Here is a 23,193-nt window from a genome sequence, read left to right on the forward strand (position 1 = left end):
AAATGCCAGTGGTTAAAACATCCTGACTTTGCAAACAGTTACCCAAAGAAAATTATTTTGAGTGACTTTAGGAAATTTGATCCCTCTTCTGCACTATGATGCTAAAGTGACTGGACTCAGCCTGTGAGATACGGTACCTTGTCACTGCTTCTCCAACAAGGTAGGGCTGAGATGTCATTGCATACTGTGTCCTTCTCGGTTTTGCACTGTAAAGACAGAGATCATGTAGACCGGTTTGTTCCTTTGTCCGGGGCTCAGATCTGTCTGCCCTTCCTTTTCCCAGCTATTGAAAAGAGTTGTCACCTTGGACACAGGCAGGGCGTTGCTGTTGTCCCCTGTCATTTGGAGGTGTGATGGGAGGCAAAAACAGGATTACATCTCCTTCCATGCACATCAACACACCAGGCACATCACACAGCTTCTGTAAGCCCTGGAGACCTTTCTGTCCTCCTCTTGTCCCTCATGCTCTGTGTTTTAGGGTGTCTCCCTTTGCATACCTGGCTTGCTTCCTGCCACTTAATTCAGGGCTCGCCAGTGGATTTTGCCTGCTGCAGAGCCCTTCCAAGAATGTGAACCGGTGGTATTTGGGACCGTGAGGGCTGTGCTGGGAGATCACCGGAGCCACCCCTTGCCTTGTCTTTACTGAAGAGGCTTAACCAGGAAACCCGGTGGGCTATGCAGCCTAACAGCTAGATGGAGATTGACAGATGCTCACTGCAGAGCAGAAAAACGTTATCTGGAGCAGAGCTGCATTTCATTCCTGCTACCCAGGTGTACGTGCGCGGGCTTGGCAGCCAGCAGCAAGGGAGCGCGATTGCATCGCACTTCGTCAAATCCCTGTCCTGGTAATTAGACTGGATTGTCGAAGTGTTGGACAAATCATTCAGCTATGTCTCAAGGAAAGGAAATAAAGGCATGCCAGGGTTGCTGATGATGGATGTGGCAGGAAATCTTCTGGAGGAACATCAGTGGATGGCAGTATTACACCTGTTGAAGGCATCGGTTTAATGCAGATCAGTGGGTGTCACGGTCCTAATGCTGTTTACTGTTTTCCTGTTGTGAAGGCTGCTGCCAGTAACTCTGTTTTTGGAAAAAGTGTATTTTCCTGTTAGTGGGTTTGCATTGGTATTTAACTGCTGCTGTTGGATTTTCCATGGTGTGTGGAGTTAAATCCACATAAGACTCAGTAAATGTAGCTGCACGAGAAGAGGTGATACACTGCTGATCAGTGCAAACTGTGAGGCAATGGTCCTGGTTTTTGAATTACGTCTCAAACTCCCCGTAGTTGCAGCAGGATTTATCCACATAGCTGCCTTCCTGTGCATCAGGCCAAGAATAACCCCCTTGCGTGGTTATCATCTCCAGCCTTGTATTGAAAGGTCCATTATAGGAAATGGTCAACCTGTGATGAATGTGGCTTATGCTAAGGACAAGTGGGTAAGTGTAACTTCTGGTTCAGTCTTACTGTTTACCCTGGTAGAGCCGCAGTCAAGGGAAATACTAATGGATCAAGCCATGAGTGTTTAATTCACTGTATGGTGTTGAAATTGCATCTGTATCCTCTTGTGTTTGATTCAACAGGAAGTTGAATCAAATCTCTGTCCAAAGCCAGGAGTGGTGGCTGTGTTGTGTTGTCTCCCTGGCTGGTCACCACTCGTTCAGGAGGAGAACCAGGCCTGTTTGCTGGAGCTGTAGCATCAAACGTGCTTCCCAGTAATGTGCTCTTTCGGCACTCCCAGGGGTGAACATGGGTTTGTCCATGCCAGAAATAAAGCAGCCATTGAGGAGGACTTTGCAAATCAGGCTGGCTGCCAAGCATGACAAATGAGTGTCTGTTTTCTTAAGGTGCCTCTGAAAAATGTCCTTTGAGGCAAGTAATGGAGGTGTGCAGGTGGAGTGGTCCATGCCTCGCCGTGCCCAAAGATTCAGGATATCTCTGAAAAAGTCTCAGCTTCAGCTGTCCTCTCTCAAATAACAGCAGGCAGGGCACATGGGGCTTCAGGGACCCTCAGCCCACTCGTCTTCCCCCTCAAATTGTCACCAAGAGGAGCAGCTCTGGGGCCTCATCCTTTCCCTCACACAGGTTTTCTGATGGTATGATTATATTTTCTTGAAGGCTGGTGTAATGGAGTTGAGTCACTAAAGGTAGTGACACAAAGCCAACTGCAGCAGTAGGAGAAATCCTGTTACAAGAACTGCTGGCTGCGGAAAATGAAAAAATTGCATGCTGTGGGATAGGTCTGGCTGCTGGAGTCCTGCTGGCAGGTATTCACTAACCCAGCACTGCAAAGAAATGCCAGGGTCTGTTTTGTTGGTTTGGCTTTTGTCCGTCCCAAAAAGACCACGCTACTTTCAGGACTGCAGAGAATGTGCAGGCAGCGTGGTGCTGGGCGCACCACCTCTTCTGTGCATGGGGGCTTTTGGCAGCAGAAACTACCTCTGGTTTGGGATCTCAAAGGGATTGCTTCCTGAAAAAAAATGTGTTTTTCTCATTTCTCATTTTTCAAAATAATTTGTCCTTCTTCCTCTCTCCCCAATTTAAAATAATGAGAAAAAGAATTGGCACCGGCGATCAGTCTGGCATTTTCAGACAGATGTAATTTTCCTCTGAACTTTTGAAATCAGATTTGGAAATACAGCAAGAAAACAGTAATGTTTTGTGCACAAGAGGCAGATCAGCTAATCTCAGCTGGTGACCCCAGCATGCTTCCGCTCCCCAGTCCCTGGAGGCCTGGCGGTACTTGGGATGGGATCAGTCCACGCGGGACATAGTGGCCTTAGGTTCTGGATATAGGACTAGTTTGTCTGTCCCCCTCTTGCAATCCCCAGACGTCTGTTGTTTCTGTAGGATTTTGCAGATGTTTTCTGCTGGAAAACACATCACTAGAAGGGGTGAGCAATGCCACAAGCGAGGGGAGGTGGAAAGTGTGCTGGCCTCCATTGTGACTACCCCAGAGCTGCTGCAGGCAAACAGAGGGCCTTACTCCCTTCCTAAGTATACGGATTGGGCAAAGCATGTTTCTCCCCTGTGGGATTGCTGCAAAATACGTGCCCAAAGGACTATCCAGCATAGATGGCAGGGAGCCATCTGTAATGTGCTGTCACAGCACATTAAAAAGTGTGCCTCGTGCATGTGGGCTGGAGCACAGTGAATAATTCATAAGTGGCAATGGTAGGATTGAGTTAGCCATCCTTTTCTTGTTCATGGTTTTGCTCAAGTTTACATAACTGCCACCTATTTAGACAGTTTCCAGAGAGCAGCCTGCACGTGCTGCTGATATTGAAGTTTGCTTTTCAAGTGACAACTGTGTAACGTTTTTTTTTCTCAGCCATTTCACCAAGCTGGATGATTAAGTAACACTGTCAGTCTAGACAGAGATGAGCATCTCCCTTGAGGTCTTTCGTCTTATCTACCCTGTATACAGAAAGCACCTACCATGACGTCTTGGTCAGAGACGTGCGTCTTGTAATGGGTTGTGATTCATGGTTGCCTGCGTGCCCGTCATGTCATCCTAGGAGCATGCCGGGAAGAAGCAATGTTTAAAACCTTTCTAGGCTTAAAACCTGCCGAGAGTATTCACTTTAAGCCAGTCTAAAGAGCCGAGCAATTTTCTTTGCTTTTTGTTTCCAGCATCTCCCATGCTGGGCATGGCTTCAGGCACCAGGCACGGAGCTGGCCTGGAGGTGGGAGGTGTGAGAATGGGGCTGTTCTCCTGCTGGCATCCCAAGTGCCGCAGACTGCTTTACACTTAAAGACCTTCTTTGTGTGTGTTTTCAGATAAGCCTGTTTTCTGTTTGAAGCCAGCGTTCAGTCCCCTTCTGTGACCTGTATGATATTTTTGAGCCTTTTCTGGGGAGAAGGGTAAGAAAGATGCAGATGTACCTCAAGGATTCTGAATGCCCGAGGCCAAACCAGAGATAGAAGTTGCATCCTCTGATGCAGCAACACTATTTAAGCAAAGGTGTTGGAGGTCAGGGCCTGGCAACCTGTACTGTTGCCTGGGAGGCATGACTAGGTGCTTGCTTGACCAAAAAAAAAAACCTCTAGATACTTGGAGCAGCTGGAAATGGAGCTTGGAGCATGGAGGTGTGCTGAAAGCCATGATCCTCACTCTGATTGTGCAGTGGCGGGGAGCAAGGGAGAAGGTGTTTTCCTTTGCACTCAGGATGTGCCAGTCTTTGAAAAGCAGTCAAGGGTGATTCAGAGAGGGAAACCTGCAACATGGAGCTTGATGCGATCTTACGTGAGCAGCTGCGTGCTCTTGAAACCAATAGACTGCAGCTCTGTGCAGTCTGGGAGGAAAACGTCAGAAAAGGAGGCGAGGAGATGGCTGTGCTGGGAAGCCTCTTTTCAGAGATTGCCTTTGGGAATGGACAGGTTCAAGTCCTGTAAGGTTCAGGGTCTGATTCTTGCAACTTTCAAGTCTCTTGGTTTGGCTTGGGGAGGGGGGCAGCTTGCTTATTTTCTTTAGGAATAAAAAGAAATGTCCAAGAGGAAGCTCCAATAGATGCAGCATGTTGCATGCATCTCACATGAGAAGCAAGGCTGGTTTTGCGACTCTACTTTTCAACCAGAACTGCTGGCCTAGGGCCTGCGAAAGCTTAAGCAGATACTTACTTTTGGAAAACTCCCTTTCCGCAGCCAGGGTGGTGAGCAGGGCTTGCCTCTAAATGTCCATTGTAACAGTACTCGATCCACTGAGCTGTATCATCTTCCCAGCAATGATCAGTAGAGAATACTATAACAAGGGTATGAGCATGAGGCAGACACATACCAGTGCTTCCTTCCAACCTCCGGGGACCACCTCTTCGTGCTTTATAGCCCTTAATGGGTTTTTCTCCCATGAATTTGTCTAATCATTTTATGAACTCTGAGAAAATTTTAGCAGCTGCAGGCAATCCTGTATGAATTTGGTATGTCTGATAGTTTAAGCTGTGCTTTAGATTCACGTTGGTCAGAGAGGGGCTATTAGTGGCATAAATAGAGGGTTTAAGGCATGCGATTGCCCATTTATTTGGAAAGCACTGTCATTTAGAGATGCCGCACTAGCTTCCAGTGCATTAACACAGATAGCGCAGCATTTAACCTAGAACGATGTACTCTTAAAAGCAAAGTGTAATCTTCCATACCAGTATGGGTGAATACAGGGGTATTTTAATAAGCAGAGGTAAACTAGTACTGTCTCGAAGACCATGGTCTCCATTTAAACCTGGGTGTACCCTGCACTGTACCGCATGGCAGCATGGCTGCGCCTTGGGGCAGGATCCTTCTGCTGGCTGTGAACACGCTTCGTGTCCAGGGAAATGTGAAAATGAGTATTGGGCTGCCAGTGAGGGTTCAGGCAGGAAGAGAGAATAATTTCATTTGTGAAGTCCCATGCATATGCTGGTAATCAGCTTCGGGAAGTATTTCGATTTATTTTTGAAGCGTGGTCACATGTAATCTGAGAACGCAATCATAGGTAGTTAAAAAACAAACATTCTGGCAGAACAAAGGAAAACCTGAAAGCCGGCATTGCACAAAGGGTTTATTGTTTGATTATATTTTTTTTTTGTGATGGCCGCGTTTATTCTGAATGCAAAATCTTCAGCCGCTGTCCTATTCCAGAGTCGTGGGTTCACCCCAGCCCAGATGGCTGGGTGTCTGCTACCAAATGAATTATGGATCAGCTGAATATTTTACTCTTTTATTTATAACTCCCCAGTTGGTAATTGCTACTTTTTCATAGTTTGTTATAAGTCTTTTTGTTATACTTGGAGTATTAGAAATACATGCTTGAATATTGAGAGAGTTCTTTGCAATATGAAAAAAAAAATCCCCAAAATTACAATGTGACTTTTAGTTAGAGGTCATTTTTATTCTTGAAATATGCAAGACAACCCTGTTGTTGATATATGAGGACATTAAAAGATGAAATAAAAAGCGTTTTCCTGCATCTGCAGACAGACCTTTCAGTTTTGACATGAAATTAAAATGTCTTATTTATAGATGAAAATAAAAATAGTAAGAAATAGTCATCCCTATCCATCCTCCTCCTAAAAAAGGGAGGGAGAAAGACGCTGAAGTTCTTCCGATGAGGTTCAACCGATGACATCTATTGCACGTTGTGCAGTAGGGTGCAGGTTTTACCATGTCCTAGTGGCAGTGAGACAAATATCTTTATGGTAAAGCAATTAGTCTCCTTCAAAGCATGTTAGTTATGAGGCAGTCCCATGAGCTACAAAAAGGAAATACCAGGTTACACCTGGGGAAGATCTGTCCATGGACTGCACCCAGATGGTGCCGTGCGGCTGGGTACGAGGGAGCAAGAGCTGCCCAAAATACCCGTCTTGAGGTGCTGCAGCCAGCAGGAATGACACAGATCCCTCTGCAACACCCTGCAGCTGCTGGGATCACCGCCAGCAGTGGCGCCTCAGGCTTGGGGTAAAGTAACAGAGATTGGGCAGCCCGAGTCTAGATTTTTAGAGGTGTATGAGGAGCAAATATTGATATTTTCCAAAAAGCATGGAGTGGGCTGTGCTGCCATCAGATGTGGTAAGAGCTGCACAAGGTCAGAGCTGTAAGAAGCTTGTCTTCTCGCAGAGCAGCACCACTGATGTTACGTTGCAAGAGTGATGGTGCTGGTTTAACATTTTATTTCCCATTTTGCTGGCATATTTTTAAAGTATTGCCAAGTAATCTTGCATTAATCTAATTCTAATCACCTTAGAACACAGTCTTCGGGGCCAAGAAGTTCTCTTTGTATTGTGCTGAGCACAGTACTTGGCAGAGAGCAAAAGTAAAGCATCTAAAATGGTTTCACTGCCCAGACGACATCAGCGTATATTTTTTTTTCCCATGAATGCAGCTTCTGAATTTTACTGCTAATAAAATCCTATTCAGCTCTTTAGTCTCAGTCTGCAAGCTGATAATTCCTTTGTCTGATATTTGTCTGATTGTAGCGTTAAAAGTAGTTTTACATTATTAACACTCTACATAGTTCTGAAAGTGCTCTTAAGACACCAGGACTCAAAAAAAAAAAAAAAAACCAAAGCCAAAAAAGAATGTAAAAGTACTTCCAGTGCTGTTAGAGAAATAGCAGGGGACTCGTTGGCATTTAATAAACGTCCCACTTGCTCTCTGGCTGCGGTTTCTTTACTGTATCAAGTAAGCTCTTTATAGTAATCTCCCTCAGAAGTTAAATATAATGGTGGAGGAGCCAGAGTAGTTTGAAACGTTTGTGTTTCAGTAATTGTGCATTGAGTGAGCTGTGCTATGGAAACACCACTCAGGGTATAGGGACTTCACAGGACATTTCTCCCTTCCCGTGCAATTATGGTGCTGATAACAGGAATTTGAATGAGCATGAAGGTGTAAGTACGCCCATGGCAGCATGTACGTGTTTGTGTGTGTACGAACATGCAGGACACACGCTGGGCAGAAGGCAGAGGTTACCCACCCTAGTTTTACCTGGATATCTGTGACAGCTTTGTAAGGCTCACACGGCTCAGATGCCTTTCACTCTTGCTGCCCTCCTACCAAATTGCATACTAGCTGGGCCCACATTCAAAGAGGGTGGCTCTCTGTGCTGCAAGGCCACTCCACAGTTTTCTGGCCCTGTTTTCCTCTTGCCTGTTTTCTTTTGCCTTGAGCCTGACCTCTCCTTAATACGCAGTTTGTAAGTTATCTATTTATTTGTTCATTTGGCCAGATCTTTTCCCTTTGGTTGTTGATTGACCTGGTGTCTGCACCCATGGAGCAGGCTGGTGTCTGCACCTCGGGAAGGATTTTGCTGTATCCAAATGGAGCTCCAGCTCGCAGTGTGCATGAATTACAGGTTCCTAATTACTATTTTAGAGTATCAGGATGAAATGTTTTTTTCCCCTGGATTGCTTGTTATTGGAGAGGCTTGTTTCAGTGAGGCTTGGAAGGTTTTCCCACATCTTCTACTGTGATTGCTATTACAGTGCACTTGAACAGCAAACCCCTTGCTTGTTCCTCGAAAGTCATCTGAAATGCTACTGCTGGCACTTGTATTTCTTGCGAACCATTAATGTAATAGCAGTAACAGGACTGGCTAGTGCTTTATCCCAGCTTAATGCCCCTCTCATCCTCCCTGGGGGGCTGGAGAGCTCTACCTGGAGAGCCAAGAGCAGCGCCAAGGTGACAGACAGCCCAGCAATAAACCGCATTTCTTCCACAGCAGCTGGGCCAAAGTTCAGCTACATGCAAATACTACAAAAAGCTCCAGAGTTGGAAGGCTTTAATTAAAATGCACTTCAGATGTGCTCTTGTGCCGGCGTGGTGGAACGCTTTCTGCATCTCATGGTCCTGGAGGAACAGTCCTGATCAAAGCGAGTAACTAATAGGATTTCCAGCTAGATCAGTACAATAGAAATCACCAGAAGGAAAGCATCATTATTTATTTATTTTCCTGCTTCTTCAAGCTTGATAATTTTTAAGAATATGGGGGTCTGATCAAAAGGCCCTGTACAAAATCGATGCAGGACACCCACTGGCTATGGTGGGGCTGGGTGAGAGTTTTTCTGCAGCAGTGCAGCAAGCCGGGGCGATGCATTGCTTTTCGCCAGCCTGATCTGTCAGCGCTTTGGCTTGGGTAAGCCTGGGAGAGAGCACTGCTCTGAAGGAAATGGTGGAAAAATTTGCAAACTCTTGTTACGCCTTTGCCAAAATCCACCCTGTGGGTTTTGGCCAGGGGTGGTGGGCAAGTCAGGTGGTAGAAGGAGCCTTTTGCTCCCCACCCCTTAGCTCTGCAGGGCCTTTGGCAGAGAGAGAGACAAAGGTGCCTCAAGTGAATTGGCAGAATTACGTGGAAAATGCCAGTGGAGGGCACCAGCACCCACTTGCTGCCTTCCCAGGAATACACATTGCAATTGCTCACCGTGCTTCTGCATCCTGCTGTGCCAACTTGTGCATCTTTGCTCTGTGTCCCTAAATGAGATGAAAGGAAGCAGTGTTGAATCAGGTAAAAGCAGAAAACTGGGCTTGCTCTTCCTCCTTTGATTTGCAAGGGTTTATGGGACCCTGTGTGCTGTTCCTTCATAGCTTCTTCACAACTTTCTGCAAACTACCTCAATCCAAGGAGAGAAGGGAGTGCTCAGTCAAGTAGATTATTAATTGTGCTGATTATTAATCTCCTGGGTTGTCTTTCACACAGTTCAGCATTAGTGTGGACTGATCTCCACTGTGCCGTTATCCTGTCATCTCCAGGGCTCTGCCTTTCCCGCGATGGGTTCCTGCCTTGGATCATTAAACCACGCAGGTCCATGGTTCTGCCTTGTTCTCCTGAGGGGTGGCACCAAGCGTGAAATCACTCGCTGACCTTACTGGAGACTTAAAGCATGAGCCTCTAAACGCCTGGCCATGCAAGGACAGTTTCCACAGAGAGGTGCTCTCACCCAGTTCAGTAAACTGTAAGACTATTGCTGCAGAAATGACTGGGTTATTTAATTTATTGTACATATTTTTGTACCAGGTGCGACTCGGTCCATGCAAGGAGATGGAAAGGAGCTGGAGGATGACTGGGCAAGGATGCACATGACGACACAGACCCTTCTCTGCCTTTTCCAAAATTGCAGACAGCAACTAGCCAAGCTGAGTGTGCGTGAAGGACAAAATGCCCTGTGCTTTCCACAGAGGTGATGCACCAAACCCTCTGCTACGTGTTGGCTGAGTCTTCAAGGGGGACTTCTGCCAGAGTCAGATAGCCTTGCAGGGCTTTGAGTGCTATTTGCAGCCCCTCCAGAACATCTCTATAAAACAAAACAAATCATCATGAAGTAGTCAGGCAGTTGATAAATACTACTTGTGCTCAGATAACAATTGTGCATCTGTCGTGGCCACACACTGTTCCTGTATCTTCTGATACTAGTCAACGTACAATGACTGCTGTTTTAAACACAGTTGTACAGTGTCCGGTTCTTCATTTAGGACAAAGTATGGAAGGGAAATACATGGTCATTATGCAAATGAATGCAGTAAATAAGTGCAAGTTGGCTCAGCTTTCTTGTATCCAGACCCGATGGATACAGCATCATTGGAAAGGTTGCCTTATGTCAGTAAATTGTTATTTCATTGCCTAGAACTTATGCACTGGCTTTCGTCAGAGAGGTTTTTCAGGCATCTGGTTTGTTGATGGGACAACTGAGGCACAGAGATGTGGTGTGACCAATTAGAGGGCACACACCAGGGCTAGGACGACTCTTGCTGCTCCTCTGCCCCTGCTGAGCCCTTTCCGTAGGTCTGGAACCCTGAGCTGCGTTGGAGATGTTTCCTAACCTGTTTGCCAAATTTGCTTTAAGGGCAGATAAGAGAGCCTGGTCAAAGTCGACTGGAGATGGGCTGATGGGTGGGTTGTTGGGTTTTGGGTTTGTTTTTTTTCTTTCTGAATTGGTTTCAGTATTACTGCGGTTTCAATTTCACTGCAGCATGAAAAATAGAAATGTCAGTCAACAGTATGTTTATCCAAAGCATTTAGTGAGCTAAAGTACGCTGAACAGCTTGGGGAAAAGTGTGGCGTGGGGTCGGTTTGCTACCAAATCTTAACTGCAACAGTGACAGTTCCCTTCTTCCCTCTTTTATACCATCAGTCAGGAAAGACAATCTTTGATCCGAGTCCAGCTGAGTGCAAGGTATTACCTGCAATACATTTGGTTGGTGAATTGTGCTTTGTCTGCTAAAAATGAAGCCATTAATAATGTGACAGTGTCCATTCCAAGTGGTTGCAAATTCCGGTGCCCAGACTATTAAATGTAACTAAAATCCCGATCCTTTTGACTTTCTGTCCAGCAGGAGAGCAATTGCTACCTCTTCAGTAAATACCTTGGGTTTTACTTGGCCTTTGGCAGTAATAGAATTTAGAGTGGCTTGGTATCTACTCACTGATGAGGGTCCAAAAAAAGCACTTAACAAAAACAAGCGATAGCAGTAATGAAGTGCTAAAGAGGCTGACACTTTGTTTATCCTCTCGAGAGATTTCTGCGGCTCCTCCCGGTTTCTCTGCTTCTTTCTTAACTTTTGAACTTGAATCATGAGGCAGCATCTGCCAGGGGCTGGTGAGGGGACTGCCTCCTAGCCAGGGGCATCACAACAGAGCGCTGTGTCAGGCTGTCCTCCCCTGGGATGCTGCCATCCAGGGTCTGCTCTGCTCCCCGGTCCCCGTGTCTGAGCCCGGGGCCGGTGCCCAATGGGCTGTGCTGGTGGTTTGATGGAAGAATATCTGAAATATGGGGCTGTCAGGACTCCTGCCTCTGTGTCTCCTGCTCCAGCTACTCTGCCTCATAGAAGTAATGATGTACCTCTGGGGATGGGGCACACATGTGGCTCCTAAACCATTGGACCCTGGAAGGTCTATTGCCCTTTTCCATAGCAGGAGAGATTCGGTGCCACATCTGGAGCAGTGCCCTGGCGCACACAGCAGTCACCTTCTGCCTTTGCCAGGTGGGCAAAGTGAAAAGTTTAGAGATGCCTCCAGTCAGACGTTTTTATAGCTGTCATTTGGCTGAATCCAGGAGTGTTTTCCTCTCCGAGAGAAGCAGCCGCTATTTTTCACAGACCAAATGAAGCCACCTGTTGGGTTAACGGCTTCCTTCGGTCCCCGGGCAGCCCTATACAACCTTTAGGGCCCAAAGGAGTCTTTGAAGTACCATTGAATTTCATTGTTAATGTCTCAGTCATTTACCCTGAATGGAAGAGGGTATTTTTTTTCTGCTCGCAGGCATGAATAAACTCTCTAGATTGCAGGAAATAATCCCTTTTAAAGGAGAGTTAAAAGCAGTGTCTTTTAATATAAGATGGGAGGAGGCAAGAAAAAGGAAACCTGGTGCCGAGCTGTGCCTAGGACTGCTCCAGCTCTTCTCAAAAGCACTGGATTTTGTTCAGTGATTAGAAACAGAATAAATCAGATGAAAGAAAAAGAGCTGATGACAGGGTGATACATGTGTCGGAGAAGGGGGGGAGTGGCGAAGGAAAAGCACATAATGTGGGTGACTTTAATTATGTGGAAGGTGGGAAGATTGACTTCCCCATCCTGAGCAGGGTGTGTGAAAAGATACATTAGTCTGTATTCTATCAGGGGTTGATGAGGTCTTCTCGAAGATGTTAGTAGTTACTTGGAAGAAAAAAGGTGCACTCACTGGCAGTATTTATGAGAGCTTTAATTACATTTCACAGACTGAGTTCCAATTAGAAGAGAAGGGGAGGGGGAAAAAAAAGAGGAAAGAGATGTACAGCATGTGTTAAGAGCACAGTGATAAATCTATGGCTAAGGATAATGGTAAACAAGGTAGCTGTACATTATGGCATCATTTGCACACTTCTATTTTTAGGTGTTCATTCCAACTTTCCCCCCCCCCCAGTCACAAGCAAAATGCTCATAAAGGGGTCAAACACAGGCCTCCGTTACTCATCTTCCAAGATGGAAGGCAAAGATCATTTGCAGTTGCTGCAGTACAAGGCTATTATGTTTTTTTCCCAAAATCATTAACTGTGTCATAAAACAGCACTCCAGAAAAGGCAGACAGAGACAGATCGCAACATTTGTCTCTGTGCTCGCGTGAACAGTGGAAAAATATTGCTATCATTAGTGCATCGTTTCACATTGTGTTCAATGCTGCAGGTTCCCACGCTTAGAGTCATAGAATGGTTTGGATTAGGTTTGCATTATCCTTGTTATAATCTCATCTAACTGGCTTCTTACCCAGATGACCATGATGTCTATTTTAATGTCAGGAGGTAACACTGAAAGGGGAGATGGATAAATTGCTCAGCACTGGCTTAATTCTTTTCCCACTGTAGTCAAACAAGGACTTTGCCATTTACTTCACTGCAAGGATGTTACCTCTGTGCCTGAGTGGCTTTGGCACAACTCTCTCATGACATCCCTCTCGTGTGCCTCAGAAAGAGGCTTTTCTGTACTCTTTACTTGTGGTGGAAGCTCTTTCCCAGTATCTTTGTAGGCAATGCAGGTAAGAAATGTGTTTTGTCTAATGACATTGGCTTTAGGCATGGGGAATACCTTGGATCTTGCAGAATTGTTCATTAAAGTTAAAGGTAAGTCTGCAAACAGTTCATAACAAACACTGAAATTCTGGCTGGAGAATAGCAGGAATTAGCTAGTGAGATTGCTTTCATTTCAAATAACATAATTCCGCCCACTGATTAATAAAAGGGCTAACAACGTTTCTTAATAGCGGTGAAATGGCTACAGTGAAGCCCTGGCAGTACTTCAGCGAATGGGGATTTTTACTCTTCTGTAATTCCATGATCACACTTGGAAAGTTAAAAGGAATCAAAGGAGAAAACTCCTTTTTCTATGGTGATGTCAAAACCAAAATCCTTGTTTATTTAAAAGTCGCTGTGTCAGGAGTAAGGTATGATGGAGTATAATTGCAAAATTCTTACTTGGTAATTAGTATCTTGCAGCCATCTTAATGCTATTAAGAAGCAGGCATAATTGCACATAGGATGCGTATATTTATCATGGGAGCTGGCACTTCAGACCATTAGGATGTATGTGTAGCTTTGCTGTATGCTGCATGTAGATTAATCTAGTTTAGGAGACTTAAGAGCCTGTCAGAGAGACGTTCCCATCATCCAAACGGTTGTACTGTCAAGTGGTAGGAGAGCACTTGGAGAGGCACCAGACGTTTCCCATAGCCCTGCTACAATAACATTGTGGCTTCCTGATATTTATGCATTTCCAGAGGTTTTTCTGTTGCTGGCTGTAGTATTCACCACTGCCTGTTTTATATACACACATAAAAGAAAAAAAAAAATTGGCGGGGGCCAGGAGGGAGTAGTGTTCATCTCCATTTGAGCTCTGTTGTGCAGGGTATTTCTGCGTGTCAGCATGGGAGGAGAGAAACCTGGACTTCTGGGAGCTGCTGGGAAGAGCCTTGTCTATGGAAGTAAACCCAGCCACACATCACAGACCTTAAATGAAAAAATTGTGTCAACTGTTTTCTTGTCAGCCCATCAAAGAAAGTATAGGTAGAAGCGGCTTATTGTGGAAAAAGTCGTGGGTAGGAATAAGACAGGAGCAACTTGCCAAGGGAAGATGATTTTCAATAAAAGGTCATCATTAGCAGCTCAGCACTCATGGCTTTTTAATTAAATGTATGTGGGAAAGGATGGACAAGGAGGATCTCGGGGGAGAGACTGTTTTAGCCATAGGCCTAAAGCTATCTCCAACGATGAAGCTGTACATACTTCAACAGAACATGTTAACTGAACCTCACGGTGCTTTGGGAAGAGACCCAAAGTCACCAGCATCTGGTGGCACTGCGCTTTGCTGGAGTCGAGGTTGAGCCATAAAGTTAACTTAGTTTATTTGTGTTCTCCCCGTCTCCTCAGTGATTTTTGACTACTTTTTAGTGCTCTGCGCAGGAACACAGGGTTAGGGATTGAATCTTGCTGTACATCTGAGTCCTTCCTGATAAGGACTGCTGAACAGTACAAGACCATAGATAGGATCTCTTCCTATGGAAATGGCAGAGTAAATTTTTTCTCTGTTAATCTGCAGCTGACCCTAGGTCCAGATGGTCTTCTGTTTCATGCACTGCTTTGACTAATTCAGTACCTGGAGGGTTATATTATGTTTCCTCTTCCCTTAGTGGATCAAATTCTTGTCTTAGTTGTATGGAAGCTACTTCTGATGAAGTTGGTGAGTAGTCTCTCATGCAGACAAATGCAAGGTGTGGCCAGATGTCTCAGGTAGATTTGATGTTCCCACTTTTTCTTCTGGATGCCTTCACAGCTGCTGCTTGTGTTTCTGTTTGGGCTCTAGAAATTTTGGCTCTAAACATAAATTCTTCCCCAGAGTGTTAAGAAAGTGAGATTCTCTGGTGTGTGACAGTATAATAATTTTGATTTTCATTCTTTTAACAATGCAGTATTTGTTTTGCAAAACTGCTTTTTTTCCCCACAATTTTCTGAAAATCCTTTTGCCCGGGTCGTTTTGTATATAGTCATAGTATATGATTTGACATGCCTTACTGAGGAAAAGATGAAGCAGAGAGCATCAGATTTATTATTGGGTCAGTGACTGAGATATTTTTTGAGTTCCCAGAGCTTTATCATAGTGACCATCCTGGGTCTTGTCAGTAAAGAGATGATCTCGAGAATTAGATCACTGAGATTATAATATACTGCCGTGTTAGAGAAGATTCATGGTCAAGAGAGGATGTGGCATTTAATGGCCCTTTTAAATGTCACATCCAGGCTTTAAGGGCCATAGTCTCAGAATAAACAAAAGAGAACACAGCTAGCTCCAGCAATTTTAAAACGAGCAGCACCCCAGTGATGCCAGTGGGAATTCGCGGTCCATATTTACGCAGCAGATACAAGACTAAGCAGCCACTGGAAACCATGCAAGAATGATAACCGTATCTTTCTTGAGATACAAGGTAAGATGTGCCTATGTGGTCAGCATGCCTTTCAGTTAGCAGGAGAAAGAAGTAAGTAATATGAAGTTCTTATCAGAGCGACACACAAGAAGTTGGACGGGCATTAATGGCTTGAGTAATTTTGGTTGGAGTCCAATAAATAAAGTGATTGTGTACTGCATGAAGTAATACAGGTCTCTGCAAGCAGTTGCTTGGCAGCTGTACGACTGGATGGGATTATATTTTTTCTTAGCTATGTAACATTTTGAATGGATGGTAACACTGAGAAAAACGTATTTCCACTTTTCTCAGATGCATTCATCACTGGTAGAAAAAGGCCCATGGGAGGGTAGTCCATGGAGCTGAATTCTGTACACTGTAGTGCTATATAGTATAAAAATGCATGTGGACAGTTCATACTGATCAGATGCGATAGTTCAGTATTTGCAGGCTTTTTAAAATCAGGCTGTTCTTATGATTTTTATAGACTGATAAATGTTGCCAAATTGCTTGGAAATTCACTGACAGTCTTCAAGGAACATTCAACTTCAAAATGTACTCTTGAAGCATACATCCTTACTTAAGGCTTTTCTTGATTTTTTTTTTTTTTGGATGACTTGTGGAAGCGTGCATGTGTGTATATCTATATTTAAAAGCGTCCTTTTCTATTTTGTTTTTCAGGTTCTTAGCAAGTAACTGTTGTATTGAGTTTTATCTTTGTTAATACTTTTTGTCTTCAGTATTAATTTCCAGCGCAAAGTTCAGTTATTTCTTAAAATGTTCTTCTTTTTTTTATTAACCAAGTTTACCCCCTTTTTTAAATTGAGTCCCTCCTTTACCCAAGCAGACATGACTGTTGGATATAACTGTGGTTTTGTAATTAAGGACACAGGGCAAGATGGGCAGTACTGCAGCAAGTCACTGCATGGTGAAGTTTGGTAATCAGCCCCCAGGGGTGAATCATTATTGATTTAAAGGAAGATGAAAACTCAGTGTTATTTTGTGGGAGGGCTAAATTATCTCTTCTGGCCTTAAAATCTGGGGATATTGATTTAAAATTGATTATCTTGGTTTCCCTACTGCCTATAAATTTGCAAATCCAAGTTAAATGAGCATAAAACACGTTCTGGTTGAGTCCAGGGTATTTGTACAGAGTTTTAACTAAACCGTTTTAAATATTGCTCTTTTTGTTAAGCCCGCTTAACTGTGTTTAGCTCTCTTAGAGTACTTCTCATTCGGGGGCCGGGGGGGGAACGGCAGTCTAGCAACATTTGAATTCTTCACTGTAATTGAATCCTGATGCAAACCCAAGTCTTTGTTATTCTTGCATTCACTGCAGTGACCTTGATAATGCGAATGCTTCACCTTTGCTACTCCTTGGAAGGCGGTCCTGTGAAAACGGGATCAATTACGTGCATTGCTAGGAACCCGTTTTCAGTACCGTTAAATTAAAAACAGTTAGAGCTAGTTAATGGGCTTTCCCCTTGTATAGAAGGGGGGGAATAAACAAAGGAGAATAGAAACTGAATTGTTTGAGAGGAGGTAATCTCTGTTTTGTTTCTGCCATAGATTAGGGATGATCAATTATCATGTCAGAAGGCGGAGAAGCTAATATACCCCAGAATCTACACGTAGTTATTCAATCATGCTACCTGGTGCATAGCATTCATCATTCACATTTTTAATGCCACTTACTGTTACCATCTCACATTTATGCAGGGCACATTTAAGAAGAGAGAAGTCATCCTGATAGGCAAAGTCTTGGGGAATAGAACAGTGGAGAAACCCATAGGGTTCAATTTCTGTCTCTTTAGTCTAAGTAGCTTGAGCTCTGACCCCATGCAGACAAACTATTGTACGTGTCTGATCTTGAGATGGTAGCCCTGTGAATGTCTCAAATTGTCCTCTGAAGGATAACCTTAATGAACGCCCACCTGTACTGGGTGGGCAGCCCTCAGTAGTGCTGTAAACTGCTTTTTTCCGAGAATGAGTGGGAGGTAAGATCATCGCAGACCTGTGAAGGCTGGCAAATGCCTCTGAGCAGCTGGTGTTTGTGCAGTAAGCTCTAGTAGCCACCGCATCCTGTCGCCTGCCTTGTTTGGACTACTTTTAGCCATCTTCAAGGCGCAATTTCAGCCAGCCACTGGATGAGTCGAGCACTTGCAGCATGAGTATTGATCAAGGGGGAGTCATAAACATGCAGGGTAATACCAAACAGGGAAGTGTTTTATGTGTTGCATGTATGGAGACATGCAGATATATATATATATTCTATTCGCTCAATAAACTTTTTGGTGGTCTAGTCCACACACTGAATAAAGATGAAGGTGAGAGAGATAGAAGGAGTAGGGCACTTGCTTACATCTATCCAAGACATCCCCTGGTCCAAGTTGGAAAAGAGAGCCAAGAAACTCCTCTGAAGGAGGAATCCCCAGTAACTGATCGTGTTGAAATCCCCTTTTCTCTTGTAGCAGTTACAAAGGTGAGAGGAAGTAAGTGATCAGTACAAGGAGAACTTGCCAAAACCAGATCTGTAGCCCTATTACAGTGTTTGTGAACCAAATGAGGAATCTGGATGCAGTGAGACTTGTCTTCCCTCCATCTTTCTCTAATGAGGTCTTGGGAATGCTGGATGACAAGATGTCACCAAAGCCTCAAGATACATTTGGAGAGTGCAGCTTCATAAATGCTTACTCTGAAGCAGTAAGTCGCTTGAATACCTATAAGCCTCTTCCTAGCCATATCTAGGAACAGTGAAGCCACTGTTTTTGTTTCGCAGCCAGGAGATGGATGGATCTAAAATGGGGATTTGTGGCACATTTTCCCCCCTGATGCTTCAGAGAGTAGCATTATCAGAAATGCAAGCCAAAAGGGCAGAAAATTCCCACTCTGCTATCCTGTGTGCATTTGTCTTGCCTGATTTTTGATCAGTCATACCCACAAAGCAGTGAAAAATACTGTTGCATGAGGACCAGCACCAACCAGTATAGACTGCATTAAGCAAGGTGCTACAGACAGAAACCTGTTTGACCACAGCTCTGATGCTGAGGAGAAGCTACAGACATGTCCATTTATGCATCACAGGTTGCAGCTACAATTTAAAACATCTGAAATTTCTGTTGGAACCATTTAGCTTCTGGATGGCAGTCCTATCCTTGGATGTTCAGGCTGTTTTCCTGTTCCCGTAGCATTGCCCTGACCTCCAGAGCCCGTGGTGACCCAGCTGAGTAGGCAGGTGCTGTCAGCAGTAGAGGGTAAAAATTGGACTAGAGAGTCCCTGTACAGTCTGTAAATTGGGTTTTCATGTTAGAATTGTTACGGAGTATTCTTGAGTTTGTCTCTAAATCCTTTTCAGCACCTTCAGAAACCAACTGGACTGGAAAAGCCTGACATATTTTGTCAGAAGAGAGTCTGTATTTGCTTCCTGCAGGAAGGTAATGCCTCTGCAGAGCAGGAGACTCAAGAGCCATGCTTTCATACGCAGCTGCATTTATCCCATTCAAAACACTGATTTTCATCCCAGGCATTGTGTTGCTCGGTTCTCAACTCCGCAGTTTCACCTCAGCAAAGCAATTTTACACAGTGCTCATCTTTAAGCATACAACGAGTGCTACTGCTTGGAAACAGAAGTTGGAGAGAGTTATTAAATTATGAAAATAAGCCTTTACCACAAATTTCCCCGTAATTTTCCTTTTTGTCACTCACGTAGGGTTTTTGTTCCATGTTTGAGCTCAACGTGGTGTCGCCAAGTTGCTTGTGATTTAAATAGAAGAAGCCGGCTGCCAGGAGTAATGCTTGCAGGTATTCCTTCTTTTCTTTATTTGCCTTACAGCAGTGCCTGCAGGCCAAAGCAAAGATTGTGCTGGCAGCATCTGAATAGTTAATTCCTGCCCCTCAAGTCAAAATAGATAAAGGAATTATCATTATCTTCATTGCACAGATAACAGCAGGGAAAGATGAAGCGACTCGCCCATGGTCATGCTATGAATCTCTGGCAGAGCCAGAAAGGAAAGTATTATTTCCTCTGGTCTGATGTTTTTATCCCAGTGCCATCCTTTTGTGCGACTAGCCACTTTCAGCAATTCAGATTTTTCCTTAACATCTCCTGGCACAAATGTGCAGGCTGGTAAATGGTACAAAATGTATGCCTCCCAGATCTCTGCCTTTCAAGATCTTTTTTATTTTTATCACTCACCTTATGATGCCCAGCTGCCTTTGTAGAGCAGTGTGTCTGGAAGGATCTCAGGATGTGCTCATCTAACCTGCTTTAGAACCTCCAAAGACACAGATGCTACAAGTTCAGTGGGTGATTTTTCCCAGTGCTTCATTATTTTTGTCCTTAGAAAGCTGTTCCTAAACTTAATTCTGTGCTTGTCTTGCTCCAGAGACGGCAGCCTTTTACTTATTTGGAGACTTGTGTTCTCTTTCAGTCTCTTTTTTCCTGGGACTGAACAGCTCTGCTTCTTTGAGTCTCAGTTCGTAGTTTTCTCAGCTTGTGCTTGTTCTCCAGTTCCCTCTTGGATTCCCTTAAAATGCACTGTGTTTTTCCCGGCATTTGAAATGGGGCACAGTACAGAGCCGCCAGCTCCCTCGAGCACTTTCCCCTTCTCCCCAGGGACCCAATAAAGCACTTCTCTGCCTCCTGGGAAGCCCTGGGTTGAAGCTGCAGCTCTTCTTCCTTCCTTCCAAAGGGGCATTGCATGCTCCCATGTTTCACACTGCAAAGGTTGCCCCTTTGGAAGCTGAAGGTAGCCACGTTTCTCTCGGTAGTATCAAGAATGGTTTTCCCAAGCACCTGTAGCGCACTTTGAGCTGTACTGTACTGAATTTGCTACTTAGCTTAATTTCAATGCTAGGAACCTGAGATTTTATGGCAAACAGTACCCATGGTCATACTTAAGTGCCAAAAAAATGGACAGGATATCTGGGTTTGCAGCAAGGATGAGATCTGTTAAATTTTCTCTCTGTCTGCCATTTTCCTTAACAATGGTGATAGCCTGGGCAGAGTTTGCCTTGATCCAGAAAAGTTGCTGTCGATCTGAAACCAAGGACAGGGTGGGAGTGCATTTATGGATCACAGGTGTATAAACCACAGGTATATAAACCATTCCATTTCAGCTCTAGTCATTTAGAGGTTTTACTATTCACAGAATCATAGAATAGTATGAATATTCTATTCGATTCTAGGTTTTTGTTCTAATATAACCTATTTGGTGTATTATTTTATTTAAAGAATTTTATTTCAGGCCTTCTAGTCTCCATGGGTTATGGAAAGGGCCTGGACCATGGTTCTGCAAAGCTGTGGCCGGCTTGGGGTCCTGTCAAAGGTGGTGGGCTCGTGCTTTTCTCCCGTTGATGAATGAGACGTGAGAGAAGAGCGGCGGTGGTAGGAGGGGCCAAGTACCATAGGAAATCCAAAAACTAGCTCCCACGGGAATTAAGGACTTTGCCCATTCTTCCCTCTGACCTGCTGCATCTCTTCAGTAGCTGTTCCTCAAGTGGAAACATAAGGAATTTATTTGACTGCCTCCGATTTCACTGGAGTGTTTAGTAATTTGGCTTTAATATTAGAATTCATCAGCAAGACTGATTGGTGTATCATACAGAGTGGCAGGCTTGGCAGAGAAGGAAATTTCCCACGCAGTTTAAAAATGGTCCGTGAATTTACAGGGTTTAGAGTTTGATAGCAGCTGGAAGAAGGACGCAGCAAGTCTTGTATGAAGAAAGGAGCCAGTCTAGGAATGAAGGAGGTGAGTTATGGTAGGGAGCAGGAACATGCACATTTTATGCATTTTATTCAGTAGCTATGGTTTTGTTTTGCTTTTAATGGCGTGTGGTTTTTAAAAGGAAGCTTTTGCTTAAATGCAAATAAGATACTAGGTTACTAATGATAGGAGAGGCACTGGTAAGCGTGCTGGAAGCTGACCTGATAAATGCACTCAACAATGAGGATTCTACTGCAAAATGCTGAGCCCTGTGGCTATGATCCAGCAAAGTGCTGACAGCAGTGGTAGTACTCATGCGCTTAAAGTTAAGCATTTTCCCAAAGCCCTTTGATGGATCAGAGCTGGGGTCCTTATCACCTTGCTAGGAGTGAATTTATAATAAGTGAGTCAATGGTATTTATTTTTTGGCTTCACAACTAAACCACTAATGGAATATAGGGAAATTACAGCTCTTCTGTGGCATGAAGGAATCTGGCTCAGATCTTAACCACAAAATGTTCCCTAGCTTTGAGAAAAACTTAGTATCTTGGTTTCAGAAGCCCTTGAAAAAACAAAAATGGGTAATGCAATTCTCTGTGGATCTGTGCCTTGTAGGAGGATATTCCTTCATGTCTCTCTTCCCTGCTCTGGCAACCCTTCGTCTCAGGTATGCCTCAGCCTTGGGTGCAAGCACCTGCTAGGGACAGCAGAGAGCCCTTTTCCCTGAGCCCAGGCAAACCATGTGTTTGTTGAATGTGTTTGTTGAGTAAACAAGCTGGAGTTAATGCTTCCCCTCCCTCGAGATGAGTGTGCTCAATATTCTACAGTTGTCTAAGTCTTCTTGGAAGTCACAAAAGAAATGAAAACAACAAAGTACGGAGGATTTCTCAACAACTGAAGTGCCAGAACACTTCTCGTTTCTCCACATCCCAACAGTGGGCGTTTCCAACTGTGACCATGCTAATTAGCCCACACTGTCTGGAAATAAACTACTGCTAATGCCATTATTCTCATTTACAACTTGTAAGATTGCCGGGGCAGTTCCTATCACCTGCAATTGTCTCTTGTGATATCTGGTCATCTTCTCCAGAAGCCCTGTGCATGCAAGTCGTGTGAATCTTCAGGCAGGTTCCACTCTTTCAGAGTACATGTCTCACATCTGCAATTGCCAGGAGCTGAAAGCATGTCTGTACAACTCTGTAAACAGAAGGCAAACGGCAAGAATCCAATTTATTGTCTGAAATAATGTATTTTTAAGAGTCTTCACCCAAGATTATGCAGGATTTGGAGATGGCAGTGATATACGATGCATGCCATTAAATATGCTGGCTCTGTTGTATATGGGGTGGTGCGCGTACAAGCAATGACAAAGTAGCCTTGCCCCAAAGGCTCTATAGTTTAATGCCCAGATCCTGGGATGTCTTTAGGCTCTGCTAGTAATCCTGTCACAATTGCAATGTATGATAGCTGGGTCATGGCATAGCTTTATTACGCTAATTTTTTTAGAAGTTATTTGCTTTTTCTGTGGCAAAAGCAGGGATTTTTGGAAACATTTGTGCAGTCAACAACAGCGCATACAGGAAAGACTGCTGGAGGTGAGATGTTCCTACCCCTACCAGGTTTGCCTCCACAAAGGTTGGCGCTTCAGTGAGTCTTAACAATATTTTGCTAAGGCAAAATAATTTGCGAATGGCAAAGCTTGTGTTGGATGCATCTACTGTCCGTCAAGGAGTATGTGTTGAGCCCTGCTTTCTTACAATTACATCATGTTTTGATTAAGAGAAGACGACTGCATACAAGTGCTTTAAAGCTATGCATTTTATTGTTTTCGTAATGTATGCATCAATAATCAGTAATCAGTCTTAGTAAGAAAATATATTTTATAGATACATTTTTATAACGCAAGTTAAAGGAAGGAGGGTTTGAGTAGTGATTTTGTACATTCAGTAAAACTGCTCTCTTGCTATTTGTTCTTTTAATACCATTTTATAGCAGTAGCTAAATATCATGGAGTGTTCATCAAAAGATTTGCTGCAAGAAGCAATGGGTCCTTGTGAGTGTATCAGCTGGTGTTAGCTAGTCACTGTTAAATGGAAGATTCTTG

At 44.1% G+C, this 23,193-nt stretch overlaps 1 protein-coding gene across 19 annotated transcripts in view; it reads left to right on the forward strand.

Annotated features, from left to right (window-relative positions):
- EPHA5 (EPH receptor A5) overlaps positions 1–23,193 on the forward strand; it is a 267,350-nt gene that overhangs the window by 182,708 nt on the left and 61,449 nt on the right. The window contains exon 6 of one of the 19 annotated variants that reach the window (XM_054202316.1): positions 9,477–10,336. The exons of the other annotated variants lie outside the window; for them this stretch is intronic. Coding sequence (XP_054058291.1) covers positions 9,477–9,643 — 167 coding nt within the window. The 3' untranslated portion in view covers positions 9,644–10,336. Of the gene's footprint in view, positions 1–9,476; positions 10,337–23,193 lie in introns of those variants that run through there. 19 annotated transcript variants of the gene reach the window in all.

The sequence above is a fragment of the Rissa tridactyla genome, chromosome 5 (assembly GCF_028500815.1).
Source record: "Rissa tridactyla isolate bRisTri1 chromosome 5, bRisTri1.patW.cur.20221130, whole genome shotgun sequence".
In the NCBI taxonomy this organism is placed as follows: domain Eukaryota; kingdom Metazoa; phylum Chordata; class Aves; order Charadriiformes; family Laridae; genus Rissa; species Rissa tridactyla.